Below are 17,548 nucleotides of genomic sequence, written 5' to 3'. Positions count from 1 at the left end.
ACATTTCCAATCTATGGTGGGTCAATCCCTCCACAACCAAACCAATTGATCAGACAACTGGGAGAAGAAAATTGAAACAAATTTAGTGGATCTAAATTAATTAAATGCTTTTGCCCGTCTCTTACTCCACACCAATTTATACGAAAAAGAAAATCAAGCAAATACATTTCCAATCTATGGTGGGTCAATCCCTCCACAACCAAACCAATTGATCATACAACCGGGAGAAGAAAATTGAAACAAATTTATTTGAAAATAAATTTGTTTTCAATTTAGGTGGACGTCTTTTCCAATTTCGGTGGACGTCTTTTCCAATTAATTAGGTGGACGTTTAGAGAATAAATTTATTTCAATTTTCTTCACCCAGTTGTGAGTTGTGGATTCGTGGAGGGATTGACCCACTTTGCTTTATTTTCTTTTTCGTATAAATTGGTGTGGAATAAGAGAACGGCAAAAGTATTTGGATCCCACACATTTGAAAATTATTAGGTCATGTCCATGTCAAGAAAAAGAAAAGCAAAGTCATTGTCTAGGATTAATGGCATATTGAAAAAAAGGCAAAAGTCGAAGTCAAATGTATGAGATCGAAAAATTTTTATGTCATTTATAGTTTTGTTTCCTTCAAATATTAATAAAGAGTTCAAATATATATATATATATATATATATATATATATAAGCTAAGACTTTCTTCTAATATAAATATAGTAGGACTTCATTTTTCTTATTACATTCATCTCTTTGATAACATATAGTTAAGTTGTTCTACTTTTATTCCAAGTACCAATTAATCTTGATTCTCTTGCAGGATTTTTTTCATGGCTGTTTCGATGATTCATGAAGCCTCCACCTCAATTTCTCGATGTACTTATCATGTATTTTTGAGTTTCAGAGGTACAGATACGCGTAAAAACTTCACAGATCATCTTTATACAGCATTGGTGCAAGCAGGAATTCACACATTTAAAGATGATGAAGAAATTGAGAGAGGAAAAAATATAAATGATGAAATTGAAAAGGCGATTTTATATGAATCAAAAATTTCTGTCATTGTATTTTCAAAGAATTATGCTGCATCAACATGGTGTCTTAACGAACTTGTGAAGATACTAGAACGTAAGAAATCCTCTCAACACATTGTTTTACCTATTTTCTACGATGTCGATCCAACCCAAGTCAAAAAGCAGACAGGAAGTTATGCAGAAGCATTTGCCAAACATGAAGAGTGTTTCAAATCCGAAATGCACATGGTACAAAGATGGAGGATTGCTTTAAAAGAAGTTGCGAATTTTGGAGGCATGGTTCTACAAGATAGGTACATATATATATATATATATGTATATAACTAATCAAGTTCCATATTATATTGCATACTCCCTTCTTAAAAGTTGTAAATTTAATCTACATGCCTAATTGTCCATTATTTCATGACATTAATTCTTTTGTCCATTATTATAGATCCATATTGAAAAGTCTGAAACAAATTTATTAACTACTTAAATAATTTCAGAAGAAGAGAAAATAGAAAAAGCTGCAATTCAAATTGTCGTAAATTGCTTGAATACATTAAAAAGTAGGCATACTAGAGGTATAATTATTTAGGAGAGAAAAAAATAGATATAAAAGATTTTTAAGTTGAATTGAAATTTCAGTGATAACCAAAAAAGTTTTAAAATGTAAAACTCAAATCCTAATTTTTTGGAAAAGTAAAATTAATATTATTAATATATCCTTTTTAATATTTTGTAATTTTATTATTTTATTTAAAATTTTTATAATTTTACCAATCGTTAATACTAATTCAACTATTTACATTTTATTAGTTTAGATTATTTATTGTAGTTAATCATTTTTATCTCATATTTTAAAATTCTTTATGCTTAATATTCTAAGTGGGTAGTATTTAAAAAAAAAATTCTGCAGGTAGTATAAGATTCATGTATGTGTATATGTCTCTCTATGTTTGTCTTTCTTTCTTTCTTTTTTTTTTTTAATTTTTTCTTGATAGAATATGTTTGTCTTTCTTATATCTTCTCTTTCTATTTATTTACAAAGGTGTTTTGTTCATGAGTCGGGATTACCAACCTTTCATTTTAAAAGTCAAAACTAATTTCTTAAACCCATTGTTTATCTCACTAAACTTAACGTTTCCCCCAACTCTTTCTCACATACTTGTAACCTCTTTAATCTTTCACAAAAAAGTACATCTCGCACTTACAAATCACATAAAAATTACATCTTTCTTAAAATTTTAATGCTTAGGACATACTTTATATTTATAGAGTCAATTACTTTATTACCAATAAATTTTATTTACCACAAACTTCTACCCATTAAGTTTATTTATCAATTAAATAAATTTAATTTTCAAATAATTCATCGACCAATAAAATCTTAACAAAATCTAAACTTATTATATATTATTTCCTAATAAAATAACAATTTATTGAGAGAATTTTTTTCAAATTGTCAAGATTTTTACATTCATATATTAACTTTTAGATATGAAAATTCCAACATTCCTACCCATAAGAACACTTTGCTTGATAATGAAAAGGTTCAATGAGAGTCCTCAAGTTGAGCTAGCTATAGTTGATTAGTCAAATCGTTCTTTTAGATTATTTTCGAAATTCACTTGGATTTGTATTTATCTTTATTTCTCTAACTTTAATCATTGATCGAAGAATTTACAAAACATGTAGAATATTAATCCCCTTCTTTTGAAGGATTGTAAGAAATCTTTAAGTATTGCTGAATCTTCAGTGGATACTAATGCAATCTTAGATCAAGATAGTATTTATTGGTTAATCTGGATGTGTGTAGTGTAGAAAGCCCTTGATAAAGAAAATGTTAGGTGAGTTTTGCAATGATATGGTATGCTTCAACTAGATAACAATGGAAGTGTTGAGATGGTTTATATGGATGGATAATTGTGATTCGCGCCAATTCTTCAAACTTATTATTGAATTTTATGATGATAATGATGTTGTTGATGATAGCGAAGATGACTGTGATGTTAATAACAAGTCTGATGATGAGTGCTTATTAACCTGAGAATAAATTGAAAAATTTTAGAAAGAAAGAAGAAACATAAAAACTTTAAATAGAGTAGCAAGAATCTAAGGTTAATAACGAGCCTTATGACGAGTGCCTAGGATCTAAGGTTAATATTTGCGTTCCTAATCCTCCTATAATCACTACAAATGATATCTACATTTCTAATAATGGTATACGAATGAAACGTTTAGAGTTAAAGGTATTAATAATTAATCTCTCAATTTAAATCATAATTTATGGATTTAAATTATGGTTGTGTATAATTTTTTTTATATCACATTGCATTTATTATAATTGTGAATATAATAGATATTATTATGATCATCGTGATCGTAAATCTTTTTCACATTTGTAAAATTTTTTATTAAATATAATATTTATAATTGTAATCATAAAAATTATTTTTTATTATTTTTAAAGTAGTTAATAAAAATCTAAAGTTTTTTATTTATATAAAACAATTACTTACAATTTTTTGACATATTATAGTAAAATATTAATATTTAAAAATTTAACAACTTACAAATATCAAAATAATAAAACGTGTAATTAAATCCTAATAAAAATCAAAGCTAATAAATAATGAAATTTATATATTAATTGTTCAATAGTTTTTCATCTAAATTATAAAATAATATTCTTTTTAAATTTCCAATAAACCCTTTAATCATAAATTTCTTAATCTATAAATCAAAATAATTTGCCAAAACTTCTCAATTTTAACACATTTTTTCTCTCTCTAATTTTTTATTGGTTTAAGCATTAACCGAGCCTAACCCCCGTCGAACTCCTCACTACATCCAAAATTTTCTTGCAATTAAAAGTGCAAATGAACCACCCTCCTCTGCACCCTTCAAAATCTCACTCTGTCTCGACTCAAACCAGCCATGGCAGCCAACTAGCTTCTACTCAATGCATGCTATGGCTCCTTTGATTTCTTCTTTAATCCAACCACCACAGCCCTAAACCCGCGCCCATGGAGTGCTCATGTATGGGTTTTTTAAATTTTAGAGTTTGAAGCAAAATTTCTTAAGGCCTCAGTTCTTCTTAAGTCCTATACAACACAAATTTGTAGAAACTTAAACAAAGAAAAAGGTAATTTTAAGTTTTTTGCTTTTACTTGCTTTCAATAATTTCTTCTTGATCTCTGATTGAGGTTGATTTTTTACTGAATTGTTGTAAACCTAGGCTTTGTTTTCTGTTTTTTGGGGCTTTATTTTGCTAATTTTAAGTGAAATTTTAATGTTTGTGGATTAAAAAACAAATTTCTTTTCATCAAGTCTAGGAAAAAAAAATGTAAATAGCCCCAATTGCAGATGAAAATGAGTAATTATCAATAAACTTATAGAACAGGAATAGGAGGAACGGTAGATCATAACAGTAGCTAGTTGTGTTTCTGATGCTATTGATGAATAAACGTTGGAAGTCGAATGAAAATACTATTCAATTCTTTTTTTCTTATTTTACTCTAGCATAATGTTGCGGTTTCTTTTATAGGGGGTTCTCACTTGGGTTTTGCTGCTATGCTTTTTTTATGTTCTAAGCTCTTTGATTGTCTTATTTTGTTGGGACATTGCATTATCTTTTGGATTGGTTTATTGGCTCTATACTTAGTAAGTTATTAGCATCTTAGGTTTGTATTAAGACTTCCCACTTGGTAGAACTTGCCTTAATTGTATTAATAACATATTTATTATTGCCTTTAGAAACTTTTGAGTCAAATTCCTTTTAGTATATCCTATATTATTCCACATTAAATATCACAAGAAGAAAAAAGTTATAATGACTAAGGATAAAGATGTAATTTTATTGAAACCAACAAACTTTTCTTACACCTTCAAGAGGAAAAAGTTTTAAGACTGTTAAATCTTAAGTTCATGTCTCATCGTATGTAAGTTTCATTAAAATTTGTATTGGTTTATTAATTTATGTTGTTTGTTTCTTAATTTTTAAAATGTATTAGGTTGATCATATATGTTGAATAATTTAACACTTATCTCTTAAAATTTGTAGGCACGAGTCACAATTTATTCAAGATATTGTTAAGCAGATTCAAAATAAGCTCTATCACACCGCTTTATACGTCCCTTCTTATTTAGTTGGAATAGATTCTCTTGTGACACACATTAATCGGTGGATAGAAGAAGATGGATCACATAACACAGGCATTGCAACAATTTGTGGAATTGGAGGGATTGGGAAGACAACCATTGCCAAAGTTGTTTTCAATCAAAACATCCAAAGATTTGAAGGTTATAGTTTCCTTTCTGATGTTAGAGAAATGACTCAAGAGCGCAATGGCTTGGTTCGTTTGCAAAGACAACTTATTTCAGATATCCTTAAGGGAAAAGCAAACAAAATCCACAGTGCAGATGATGGAATTCTTAAGATCAACGAAGCTGTATGTTGTAGAAGAGTTCTTATTGTTCTTGATGATGTTGATGATTTGGAAAACATAACTAAAATAATTGGAATGCGAATATCCTTTTTTCCAGGAAGTAAAATCATCCTAACTAGTAGGCGTCGACATCTGCTAAGTGGTCCTTTTATTACCCAGATGTTTGATTTGAAAGAATCATCCAGTTATGGAGACTTAAGCAAAGTGTTTGAAGTAAAAGAATTAGCTTTCAATGAATCACTTCAACTTTTTAACTGGTATGCCTTCGGCCACAACTCTATAACTGAGAGTTTTATGGAGTATGCAAGCAATATAGTCAACTACTGCGCTGGGCTTCCATTAGCTCTTCAAGTTTTGGGTTCTTCTCTCTCTGGCAAAAGTATGAGTGTATGGAAAAGTGCATTGGAGAAATTGGAAGCAATCCCTGATAGCAAAATTCAAAAGATTCTACGAGTAAGCTATGATTCCCTTCAAGATGATCATGATAAAAATTTATTCCTTGACATAGCTTGCTTATTCATTGGGAAGGATAGAGATTATACAGCTACAATTTTGGATGGTTGTGATTTCTATACAACAGTTGGAATTGAAAATCTCATAGGCAGGTCTCTCTTAATTATTAATGAAAAAAACAAGCTAATGATGCATCAAATGGTTAGAGATATGGGAAAGGAAATTATTCGCCAAGAATCTCCTGATCCTGGAAAACGCAGTAGGTTGTGGGATAAGGACGCATTCGATGTAATAAGAGAAAAAATTGTAAGAGACTTTATTTTAATCTACTTGTTTCTTGCATGTATCTTTTTAACTTTTATCATACAACTGTTTTTTTTCAATTTTTTTTAAGATACACTTTCTGATCCAGGGTTCAAAAAAAATTAAGTCTCTCACTGTCGACTTACAAGGATTGCTAGAAAACAAGTCTAAACGGACAACTCCAGGTCTACATTTTGCAAAGCATTCAAAAAATCGATTTGTCATGTCAAATGAGGTTGATATAGAAACTGAAGCATTTGCAAAGATGCAGAGACTTAAACTACTTCAGTTGGATTATGTAAAACTTAAAGGAGACTTCAAAGACTTCCCCAAAGGTTTAATATGGTTGCGCTGGCATGGATTTCCTCTACAATCTCTTCCAACAGATTTTGATATTAAGAGGCTAGTTGTTCTTGACATGCGCAACAGTAACCTTAAACATTTTTGGAAGGATACCGAGGTATGATAAGTGATAACCACTAATTTCTCTTTCCTTTTTTTTTTTTTTTGAAGCAATAACACATTTCTAAAAAGAGTTTTTTTTTTTTTCTTTTTTACAGTGTCTTCCAAATCTAAAGATCCTTAATCTAAATCATTCACATGGCCTTCTCAAAACCCCAAACTTTTTAGGACTTCCAAGTCTTGAGAAGTTGATGCTCAAAGATTGCATAAAGTTGACTGAGGTTGATGAATCCATTGGTGAGCTAAAGGTACTTACTTTTTTAAGCCTTAAAGGTTGCAAAAACCTTATGAAACTTCCAAGAACAATTGGTTTGCTATTGTCTCTTGAAGTGCTTAGTTTATCTGGTTGCTCAAGACTTGATGATATTCCTAGAGAGTTGCAAAATATGAAATCATTAAGGGTGCTTAATTTAAATGAAACTGCCATATGTCAATCGAAATCGTGGATATCTTGGCTATCACTGAAAAGAAGCAAAGAATTGGGTTTCTTTTGGGCATCTTTACCATGCTCTCTGGCAAAGTTGAGTCTTGAAAGTTGCAAACTATCTTCTGATGTCATGCCCAATGATTTTAGCAGCTTACCTTCCTTGAAGTTTTTAAATTTAAGTAAAAATCCAATCCATAGCCTGCCGAAGAGCATTAGTAGCCTTACAAAGCTTAATGAACTTCGACTGACTTCTTGCTCAGAGCTCCAACTGATTCCAAAGATTCCAATATTCAGTCCATTCACGGGGGTTTACATGTCATCGTCTCCATTAACGCACGTGCTTTCAAGTTGGCAATGTCTAATGTCTTGGAAAAGGTGTTATATTTTCGGATGTGAAAAGCTAGCTGAGGCTGAAGGTGTGTTCAAGTTAGAACCAATTGAAAACTTTGAAGTGGAACAGATTAAAAACTTATTCAACATTGTTTCCATCGACAGCAGTAAAGTGCAACTTTTTAACTACCTAACAGACATAAAAGTAGTTACGACCCCACAGGTCTTTTCCCCATCTCTCTTACGTTTTTATATCCTTTTTCATCTTTTGTTTGCTCATATTACTTGGTCAATATATTCCTAATTAACTAACAATTTTGATGGATCAGGTAATACATGAATGCGGTATAACTAGCACTTTTATTTTGGGAAGTGAGGTTCCAATCTGGTTTGAGCATCGCACTAAAGGGCCTCGGATTGCTTTTTCTTTGCCCACACCATCTCATCCTGGTGAAAAGATAAGTTGCTTCAAGTTTTGCATCGTTTTTTCCCTCGTTAGTGATCAAATTTTCGAATTTCAACCTAGTCTTTCTATTTTTAATGAGACCAAGGACATCAGGCAGCGTTATTTCTCTAATTTCATTGGAATTCCTGAAACCAAGAATAACACAATGTCATGGTTAATCCATTGGCCAACAATGGGCTTACATTTGGAAGGTGGTGATTTTGTGAGCTGCACAGTATCAAATTTTACTTTCAATGTTAGAGAATTTGGTGTTACATGTGAATCAGAAAACAACATCAGATATGAACATGACTTTCCACACTATATTCCAGGTATGAGTATGATAGCAAGGAATAGTAATTAATCTGTTTCTAATTTTTTGTCCAAAGTGGGAGTATTTGACATTTTAATTTTAATTTTAGCTTTTAATATCTATTAACTACAACGAACTATTAATTTTTTCCTTTTTACAAAAAAAAAAAAGAAAAGGAAAAATGTCCTAAATATAAGATATATGAGGAGTACTGGGTTTGAACAATATAATCAAAAATAAGTTTATATAATTTCAGGTTGAATTTTCAACGGTATATCTATACAAACTACCTTTTAATATTTTTGAAATTCACAGTATATAAAGATTAAGGATAATGGATTATACATTAATAAGAGTGGTTAATACAATTTACTTTAGTGATACTAAACTAGGGATATCTAAGTTTTAGAATTAATATTTGGATATGCATGATACTTGATTATCATTAACGTTGATATATAAACAGCACATTCACATCTTTCAGGCAATGAACTTGTAAGTAGAGATATCGAGTTGGAACTAACTGATCACTTACTCAGTTTCGACTCCTATGAAAATGTTAAAGTGCAAGTTTGCAATTATTCAGATGAATCAGAAATGGTTGCTTCCCCGCAGGTTCCCTTTTCACTTTTCCAAGTTTTTCACTTTATATATTACCATTATCTTTTTTTTTTTTTGTTCTCTCTCACTCTCTTTTAGAACTGATTCTATAATTCAATGCTACAGGTATTACACGATTGTGGCATAATTACAGCTTCTAATCATGGAGCTAATGATACTCTATATTATCAAGGTGGCAGGCCTAAGATTTCAATTACAGTGCCCCCAAACTCTAGTCAAAAGATCAGCTGGCTAAAATCGATTATCATTCTTGCTACCAACAATGATGAGACATTTGAATTTTTGCCACGAATTGAAATCGTGAACGAGACGAAAGGTACAAAGTGGACCTATTCTAAACATTTTATTGGAATTCCGGAAACCAGCAACGATTTATATTGGTTAACTAGTTGGAGATTTAGGGGTGATGAACTAGAAGCTGGTGATCGTATTAGCCTTACGGTGCTTTCAGATTCACGTGTACTACACTCTGGTTTTGACGTCGTATATGATTCTGAGCCAGATGACAAGTGCAAGCAATTGATGAGTAAATGTTCTAGTTTCTTTTCTAGAGTTTTTTTTTATTTTTTCTTCAAATCCCAAAGAAACTTGTATAGGATGCAGAGTTTAGTTAAATGCTGATTAATGTAGGATTTCATTGGAGCAAATCAAATTTTTGGCTTAATCGGGGCTCGCTTGGCTTGGCTAGCGTAAAGGAGAATGACCTCCTGTCGTATTTTCATCTGTGATTTTTTCGTGTATGATACTGATATTGATATTTTCTCTTCATTGATAAAGAAACCTGGCAATGAGTCCCCTCTTGGCGTATTAAAGTTGAACGTTGATAGTTCTGTAAATGAGGTAAGGTGCTGATGGAGTTCTTGATGAGTTCAACCAAATGCATAGTTTATTGCAAATTTGGAGGCTGTTGTAACAATGTTTCTGGGATTCTCAATATTTCTGTTCCTATGCCTTAATAATCGAAATTGATTTTCTTGGGAAAATTATTGTTGCGCTCAGCTTCATGATTAACGGACACGTCCCAAGTGGTATTTCAGTTTTTGACCTTCAGCTCCACAATTCTTCCCTTCGTCAACAGCAAATCGGCAAAAGTCTAGGTTTGGGATTGAAATTTTTCTTACTTCATTTTTTTTTTTGCTTTCGAGTTTTGTTTCCTTAAAAACAAATTAATCAAAGAGTTAAAAACAAAATCATACTTATTATATACTCAAGTTATTTTACATTAAATCTATCTAATGATTGGAGTATTTGTCTAAACTCAAAGACACTTGATTCTTTAAAAGATTTGAACAAAAATATTAAATTTATGAGTGATAAAAATATAATACCTATTTAAAATTCAAGTCAAACCTTGGTTTTAATATTTAAAGCCTTAATCCAACTCAATCGATTTAACTCGATAATTATATATTATAAATATATAATATAAAATATATTTAATATTAATAAATAAATAACATTTTACTCGATTGATTCAACTCGATAATTATATATTATAAATACATAATATAAAATACATTTAATATTAATAAATAAATAATATCCAAGAATGTCCTAATTGTTAATAAAATAAAATAAAAACTCTCATTTCTTTGAAATTTTTCAGATTTCAAAGAGAAAATAAAATTTTTATTTTACCTTATTTACCTTTACTTAATTACATTTTTAAACTACATAGACAACATTATTTGTCTTAAAAATATAGTAATTTTATATGTTGTTTTTTTATTCAATCTTCATAATTCAATAGTAACAATTTTTTAAGATAAAAACGTAATTATTCTTAAAAATATAAAAAATTATTTTACAAAATTAAATAAAAATGCCATTTTTATTAAAAAAAACAAAAATTTTTGTTTAAAATATGAAAATTTTTATTTTTTAAAATTTAACAAAAATGATATTTTAATATTAAAAATGCAATCTTTATTTAAAATATGAAAAAATTTTCAAAATTTAACAAAAATAATGTTTTTAAAATAAAAAATGATTTTTATTGAAAATATGTACAATAAAACCTAAAATACTTTTACTTAAATAATTTAATAAAAATATTAAATAAACAATTTACATGTTAAATAAATAAAATTTTAAATAATTTATTTATTCACATGTTACTCACATAAATATTATGAATATCATGTGTTATCATTTCTCATCAAAAATAATATAATAAAATATTTTATTAGGTAATCTTATATTCTTCTAAACAAACATAAAAATCTTAAATTTTTTAAGATCAACAAAATTCAAAAATCACACATTTTCTTTCAATATATTTTTTTCGGAATTACTTTCTCCCAAAATCTAATAATTCAGGAAATAAATGCCACTAAAAAGTAGAGTAAATAAACTATAGCCTAATGAATAAGTACATTTGGTCAGAAGAAAATATGATTACATAAAATAGTTTCGATAATGTAAGATACCGGCATTTGGTTCAACTGGTTGGAATGTAAAATTCATGCTCAATAAACTTCATTCCTTGTAAGTAAATGTCACACAACTTTACCAAGTGAAAATCAATGTCATGTTTTTTTTTTCTTTAAAAACATATTGCCCCTTTTCAAAATCTATGAAAAGAACAAACAGCATTTGCTATCCATCTCAACTGCAAAGTTCATCACATCTAATTTAGCGCCAAAAGGAAATGTCAAAAAAAGAGAGATGGATCCCATATATTATACAAAGAAATGGAAATAAGATCACAAAACTAATCAATGATATATGCCAAGAGGAAATTTTGCAAAAAGAGAAAAAGATTCCAAAGATTAAACAAGGAAATGAAATTAAGACCATAAATCTAATCAAATGGTATATCTAATACATACTGAATCAGAATTCACACAAGTCAACAGCTTTGTTCAGATAAGTAGAATCCAATTATATTTTTGGCCGTTTATTACTGCATACCAATTTATACGGAAAAGAAAATCAAGCAAATACATATTCTCAATCACTCCACCCAATTCCTACTACAGGAAGAAGAAAATTCAAACAGATTCATTTTCGTCATTTCTACCTCTCTTGTATAAATTATAACAGGTTAAATAAATGGCCAAAAACTAAAATACTACTTGGGATGTGTCCGTTAATCATGAAGATGAGGGCCATAATTAAGGGTAGATTTTTCTCTGACTCTGTATTTTTTTTTTTTGAATATAATATTTAGTTCAGCTTAGCATTAAGCTTGAAAGTGACTTTTGCGTTAAAAATTTGCTGTTGACTAAATCTCATTGTCAAAGAACAAAAAAATTGACTTTTTTGTGCAAACGTTTAATTTGTAAATACAAATAAAAAAAAACTCCTAACAGATGGATGAAAATAAGAGATAGGATTTTAAGTATTGAGCCTCAAACCTGAATTTAAAAATGTTATCTCTTATAGAAGATTATATGATCTAACTGAATTAAACTTTAATTTTTCTAAATTTTTATTATTTTACACATATCTTTTTGAACATTTTAATTCACCACATCATTTTTCACAACGATGCCAAATATTTAAAATTCTTAAAAGTTTTTAAGCACAACAGAAATGCCAAACTAAGACCTCCTTTAGCATTTCCATTGAAAGTAATTTTTACTTTCAAAAGCTGCTTTTCACTCAACAACAAAATATTTTGACCTAGATATTTTCCCCCTTTTTTTCAATATTCCAATATCAGACCATGACTTTGCTTTTGTTTTCCTTGACCTGAACATCACTTATCTTTTGCAAATGAGTGGATCCAAATTAATTATATACTTTTTGCCCGTCTCTTACTCCACACCAATTTATACGAAAAAGAAAATCAAGCAAATACATTTCCAATCTATTGCGGGTCAATCCTTCCACCAGTCCAAACCAATTGATCATACAACTGGAAGAACAAAATTGAAACAATTTCCAACCATAAGAAAATTTAAAAAAGATATTTTTTCGATAAGATTTTCTTTTTGCCAACCACAAGATCTTGATTGTGTTTGTGTTGCATTTAGAAACATCCATCTGATGTAGGGACTGCCTATATGCAGAGATAAAAATGCAAAAGATCAAGTACGGAAGCCAAGAGATCTTTTCCGACTATCAATGATTCATAATAATCTTCGGCAAAAAAAAAAAAAATTTAATGGACAAAAGAATATCAACTATTAATGAATTATCTAATAGAAAAGTACAGTTGGAAGTTAGAAAAACTGAGAAAAGGAGGAATTGGAAGTCCACTCTAGTTATATCTTTTCTAACAAATTAGGTGGACGTCTGGAAAATAAATTTGTTTCAATTTTCTTCTCCCAGTTGTGAGTTGTGGTCTGATGGAGGGATTGACCCGCTTTGCTTGATTTTCTTTTCCGTATAAATTGGTGTGGAGTAAAAGACTGAAATAAGTATTTGGATCTCACTCATTGGAAAATGATAAGTCCTGTTCATGTCAAGAAAAAGAAAATAAAGTCATGGTATGAGATTAATAAAATATTGAAAAAAGAAAGAAAAAAAAAAGGGCAAAAGTCTAGGTCTGACGTCTGAGATCGGAAATTTTTTCTTTCATTTATTGCTTTCAAGTTTTGTTTTCATAAAATCTAATATATTAATGTTGTAGAGATTGAAAGAAAGAGATGGTGTACACGTGGCATCTTGTTCTTTCTCTATCCTATATATATATTTTTTTAATTTTATTTTTATTAAATCTATTTATCATTTCTTTTTGTTTTTTAAAATTTATTTGCTTGTTTTAATTTAATTTTTTATGAGATAAATTTTATAAAAAAAAAGTTAATGAAAGTATAAATGATAAAATAATTCATATTCAACTAGTTTTAATTCACACCAATCTAATATAAGTGCATTTTTTTTAAAAAAAATTTGAGATTGGATTGATGATTTTTTTTTTTTTTAAATGGGATTGAGTTGAAGATAGATTTAAGGTGTTCTATTATGTTTTAGGTGTTCCCAATATACCTTCCTCTTTTGTTTTGTTTTTTAAAATTTTTTCTTTTTTTTTGGATTTCTTTTTTCTTTTTACTTTTATTCCATAAGTTCTATAATAAAAAAAAGTAATTGAGATAGAAGTGATAAAATAATTTGCATCCAATAAAATTTGACTTGCATCAATAAAGAGTTCAAAAAAATCATACTGACTTTGTTATATATAAATATAATAGCACTTCATTTTTTCTGCAACATACTTGATTATCATTAACATTGATATATAAACAACACATTCACATCTCTCAGGCAATAAACTTGTAACACGAAATATGAGTTGGAACTAACTGAAGACTTACTAAATTTGGGCTCCTATGAAAATGTTAAAGTGTAAATTTGCAATTTTTCAGATGAATAAGAAATGGTTGCTTCCCCACAGGTTCCCTTTTCATTTTCCAAGCTTTTCACTTTTTATATTACCACTTTTTTTTTGTTTTTTGTTTCTTTTTTTAATAACTTATTCTACAATTCAATGCTACAGGTATTAAACGATTGTGGCATAATTACTGCTTCTGTTCCTGCAATTAATGACATTCCATATTATGGGGCTGGCATGCCTCCTAAGGTTTCAATTACAGTGCCCCCAAACTCTACTCAAAAGATTAGCTGGGTAAAATCAATTATCTTTCTTGTTGCCAACAATGATGAAACATTTGAATTCTTACTACGAATTGAAATTGTGAACGAGACCAAAGGTACAAAGTGGACTTATTCTAAACATTTTATTGGGATTTCCGGAAACTAACAACACCTTATATTGGTTAACTAGTTGCAAATTTAGGGGCGATGAACTAGAAGCTGGTGATCATATTAGCCTTACGCTGCTTTCGGATTTACGTGTACTACAATCTGGTATTGACCTCGTATATGATTATGAGCCAGATGACAAGTGCAACTTTCTTGATCAGTTGCTATGGATGAGTAAATGTTCTAGTTTATTTGCTTTGGCTTTTATTTATACTTTCTTCAAATCCCGAAGAAACTTGTATAGGATGCAGAGTTTAGTCAAAGAGTAATTAATGTATAGGATTAATCAAATTTCTGGTTCAATCGAGACTTGCTTGGCTTTGGTGGCGTAAAGGAATGGCCTTCTATCTTATCTTCATCTCTTATATATTTTTTTTCATTTATGCTAATGGTATTGATATTTTCTCTTCATCAATAAAGAAAACCTTGCAATGAGTATCCTCCTTTTGGTGTATTAAAGTTCAAAGTTGATGGTTCTGTAAGTGGGGTAGGGATCTGATTGAGTTTTCGATGAGTTCAACCAAAAGCATAGTTTATTGCAAATTAATTTGTGACATGTGCAATACACAGATTACTTTTATTTATTTAAATATATGTATAGACACATAAATAAATAGTATTTAATTTACATGTATAATGTATATATAAAGTACATATAATAGTTTTGGGTTAATTTGTTAAAAGTGAGATAGTTATGAAAATGTGTAAATGTTTATTATAATTCAAAATATAGTAGTAGTAATAGTAATAACTATATACTTTTTTTCATTTGCATAATCCAATTTTCATTTAAAATAGAAATAATACAAACATGTTAAATAAAAGTTTCATTTGCCCAAAAGAATAAAAAAATATTATGATTCATGATTTATCAATTGTGTAACACTTGAGCAAGAATATCCACAAGTTCAAAATCAACGTAGAGCAAAAAATAGATAGATATGAATTTAATGCTGTTAAAGGAAACAATAGAAAGACGTTACAACTTAACTAAAAGGTGTAAAAAAGAAGAGATTTGATAATTGTAGATTAAAATATTTATCTTTAAAAGATTAATTTGATGCAAAGGTAAATACAAAAACATCTTAGAAAGTATATCGGAACCTTAATTTAATGAAAAAATTATAGTTACCTACGATTTTCATTAAAAATAAGGGATTATTAATAAATCATAAGTGATAAAATAAAAAAATATAAATTAATAGATTTATGTGATTTTAAATTGAAAAAGAGTATCTTTTATTTTAAATTAAAAAACAAAATAATTACTAATATTCCTAATGAATTTTACAACTGCTTCAGAAATAGTGATTTAAGAGATGTCTTATATATTATTTAAATTAATATAAAACTATTATATAAATTGAAAGAAATGGATAAATATATTTTTAAATTTTCAAAGCATTTAAAAATTGAATAATCAAATGAAAATATTTAAATGGTATTATAATTATCTAGTGAAAAAAATGCAAATTTAAAGTAGTTTATTGTTCATTTAAAAAAAAAAAAACATATCATATATATAGCTAATGTTTTCTTTTTAACTTAAAAAAATCATAAATTTGACATTAATATATATAGCAATTGTATCATTCTCTTAGTCAAGAATTTCAACATAAAAGAATAAAAAAGTTTACCTCTTTCCCTATTGTAACATGTTTATGTAGAAGCTTTCATTAAAAAAAAAATGTTTTTACCTCATCACTTATATCCTTAACATAGTATCCTTTTCAACCTAAATCACAACCATAAACAAGAGGACATTAAGAAGAGAAGCAATGGATGAATGAAAATGAAAAGAAATGAAAATTGAAAGTACAAAAATAAATTAAAGAAAATAAAAGTTTACAAGATTAGGCTATCTGAGACACATTAGGGTCAATTTACTGCGCACATGAAGAAGGTATAAGAAGTGACCTATTTTAAGTAAATATTAGGTCAAAGTTACAAACCTTTTCACATGATTTACTGAAAACTTAAAAAGCCAAAAAAAGGTGAATGATAATATCATAAATAATGTAGGGATAAAAAGTATTGAGTTTAATTAATGAAGGAAAACTTTTAAAGAATCAAAATTTTAAAATTGTTAAAAGGTGTGGTAGAGCATCCATGATTAAAACATCCTAAAAATTCATCCATTGGATATGCAAAACCCTTTTTAAAATCCCCTTATGCCTAAAGCAAGAGTAATTGGATCATATTGGAATATTGAAAAATGCGCAAGTTTAGGTCTGAAATTGGGAATTGGAATTTTTTTTTTATTTCATTTCTTTTGAAATAAAAAAAATTTTCCAATATCAGACCATGACTTTGCTTTTGTTTTTCTTGACCTGAACATCACTTATCTTTTGCAAATGAGTGGATCCAAATTAATTAAATACTTTTGCCCGTCTCTTACTCCACACCAATTTATACCAAAAAGAAAATCAAGCAAATACATGTCCAATCTATGGCGGGTCAATCCTTCCACTTCTAAACCAATCGATCATTCAGCTGGGAGAAGAAAATTGAAACAAATTTATTTGGAAATAAATTTGCTTTCAATTTAGGTGGACGTCAAGAAAATAAATTTATTTCAATTTTGTTCTCCCACTTGTGAGTTGTGGATTGGTGGAGGGATTGACCACTTTGCTTGATTTTCTTTTCGTATAAATTGGTGTGGAATAAGAGAACGGAAAAAGTATTTGGATCCCAGTCATTTGAAAATTATTAAGTCATGTCCATGTCAAGAGAAAGAAAAGCAAAGTCATTGTCCGAGATTAGTGGCATATTGAAAAAAAAGGCAAAAGTCGATGTCAAACGCATGAGATCGAAATTTTTTTATTTTATTTATAGTTTTGTTTCCTTCAAATATTAATAAAGAGTTCAATATATATATATATATATATATGTAAAGACTTTCTTCTATATAAATATAGTAGGACTTCATTTTTCTTATTACATTCTTCTCTTTGATAACATATAGTTAAGTTGTTCTACTTTTATTTCAAGTACCAATTAATCTTGATTCTCTTGCAAGATTTTTTTC

General features: G+C 28.7%; 1 protein-coding gene and 1 pseudogene across 2 annotated transcripts; both read left to right on the top strand.

Moving 5' to 3' along the window:
• The first annotated feature begins 728 nt into the window (after positions 1-728).
• On the top strand, positions 729-9,787 carry LOC111294982 (disease resistance protein RPV1-like). Of its 2 annotated transcripts, none has more exons than XM_089743269.1 (7): positions 729-1,314; positions 5,070-6,213; positions 6,320-6,670; positions 6,771-7,652; positions 7,759-8,206; positions 8,672-8,802; positions 8,914-9,787. In XM_089743269.1, the coding sequence occupies exons 1-7, from the start codon at positions 818-820 to the stop codon at positions 9,427-9,429; spliced, it is 3,969 nt and encodes a 1,322-aa protein (XP_089599395.1). In that variant the 5' UTR covers positions 729-817; the 3' UTR covers positions 9,430-9,787. The 2 variants fall into 2 exon arrangements, with proteins under 2 accessions (XP_089599395.1, XP_089599396.1); XM_089743270.1 differs by lacking the exon at positions 729-1,314 and adding an exon at positions 3,772-4,151 and having other exon boundaries at positions 8,914-9,613.
• Positions 9,508-14,789, top strand: LOC149514978 (uncharacterized; annotated as a pseudogene).
• Positions 14,790-17,548: the final 2,759 nt, after the last annotated feature.

The sequence above is a fragment of the Durio zibethinus genome, chromosome 14 (genome assembly GCF_047325235.1).
Source record: "Durio zibethinus cultivar Kanyao isolate XHJ-2024 chromosome 14, ASM4732523v1, whole genome shotgun sequence".
In the NCBI taxonomy this organism is placed as follows: domain Eukaryota; kingdom Viridiplantae; phylum Streptophyta; class Magnoliopsida; order Malvales; family Malvaceae; genus Durio; species Durio zibethinus.
This window is presented reverse-complemented; position numbering and strand designations above follow the sequence as displayed.

What these genes read in the sequence shown, in the direction of transcription:
- LOC111294982 (XM_089743269.1), top strand. Translation starts at nt 818, where the DNA reads ATGGCTGTTTCGATGATTCATGAAGCCTCCACCTCAATTTCTCGATGT. An exon ending in GGCATGGTTCTACAAGATAG is followed by an intron (nt 1,315 to 5,069) that starts GTACATATATAT and finishes TAAAATTTGTAG; the next exon opens with GCACGAGTCACAATTTATTC. An exon ending in ATTTTTGGAAGGATACCGAG is followed by an intron (nt 6,671 to 6,770) that starts GTATGATAAGTG and finishes TCTTTTTTACAG; the next exon opens with TGTCTTCCAAATCTAAAGAT.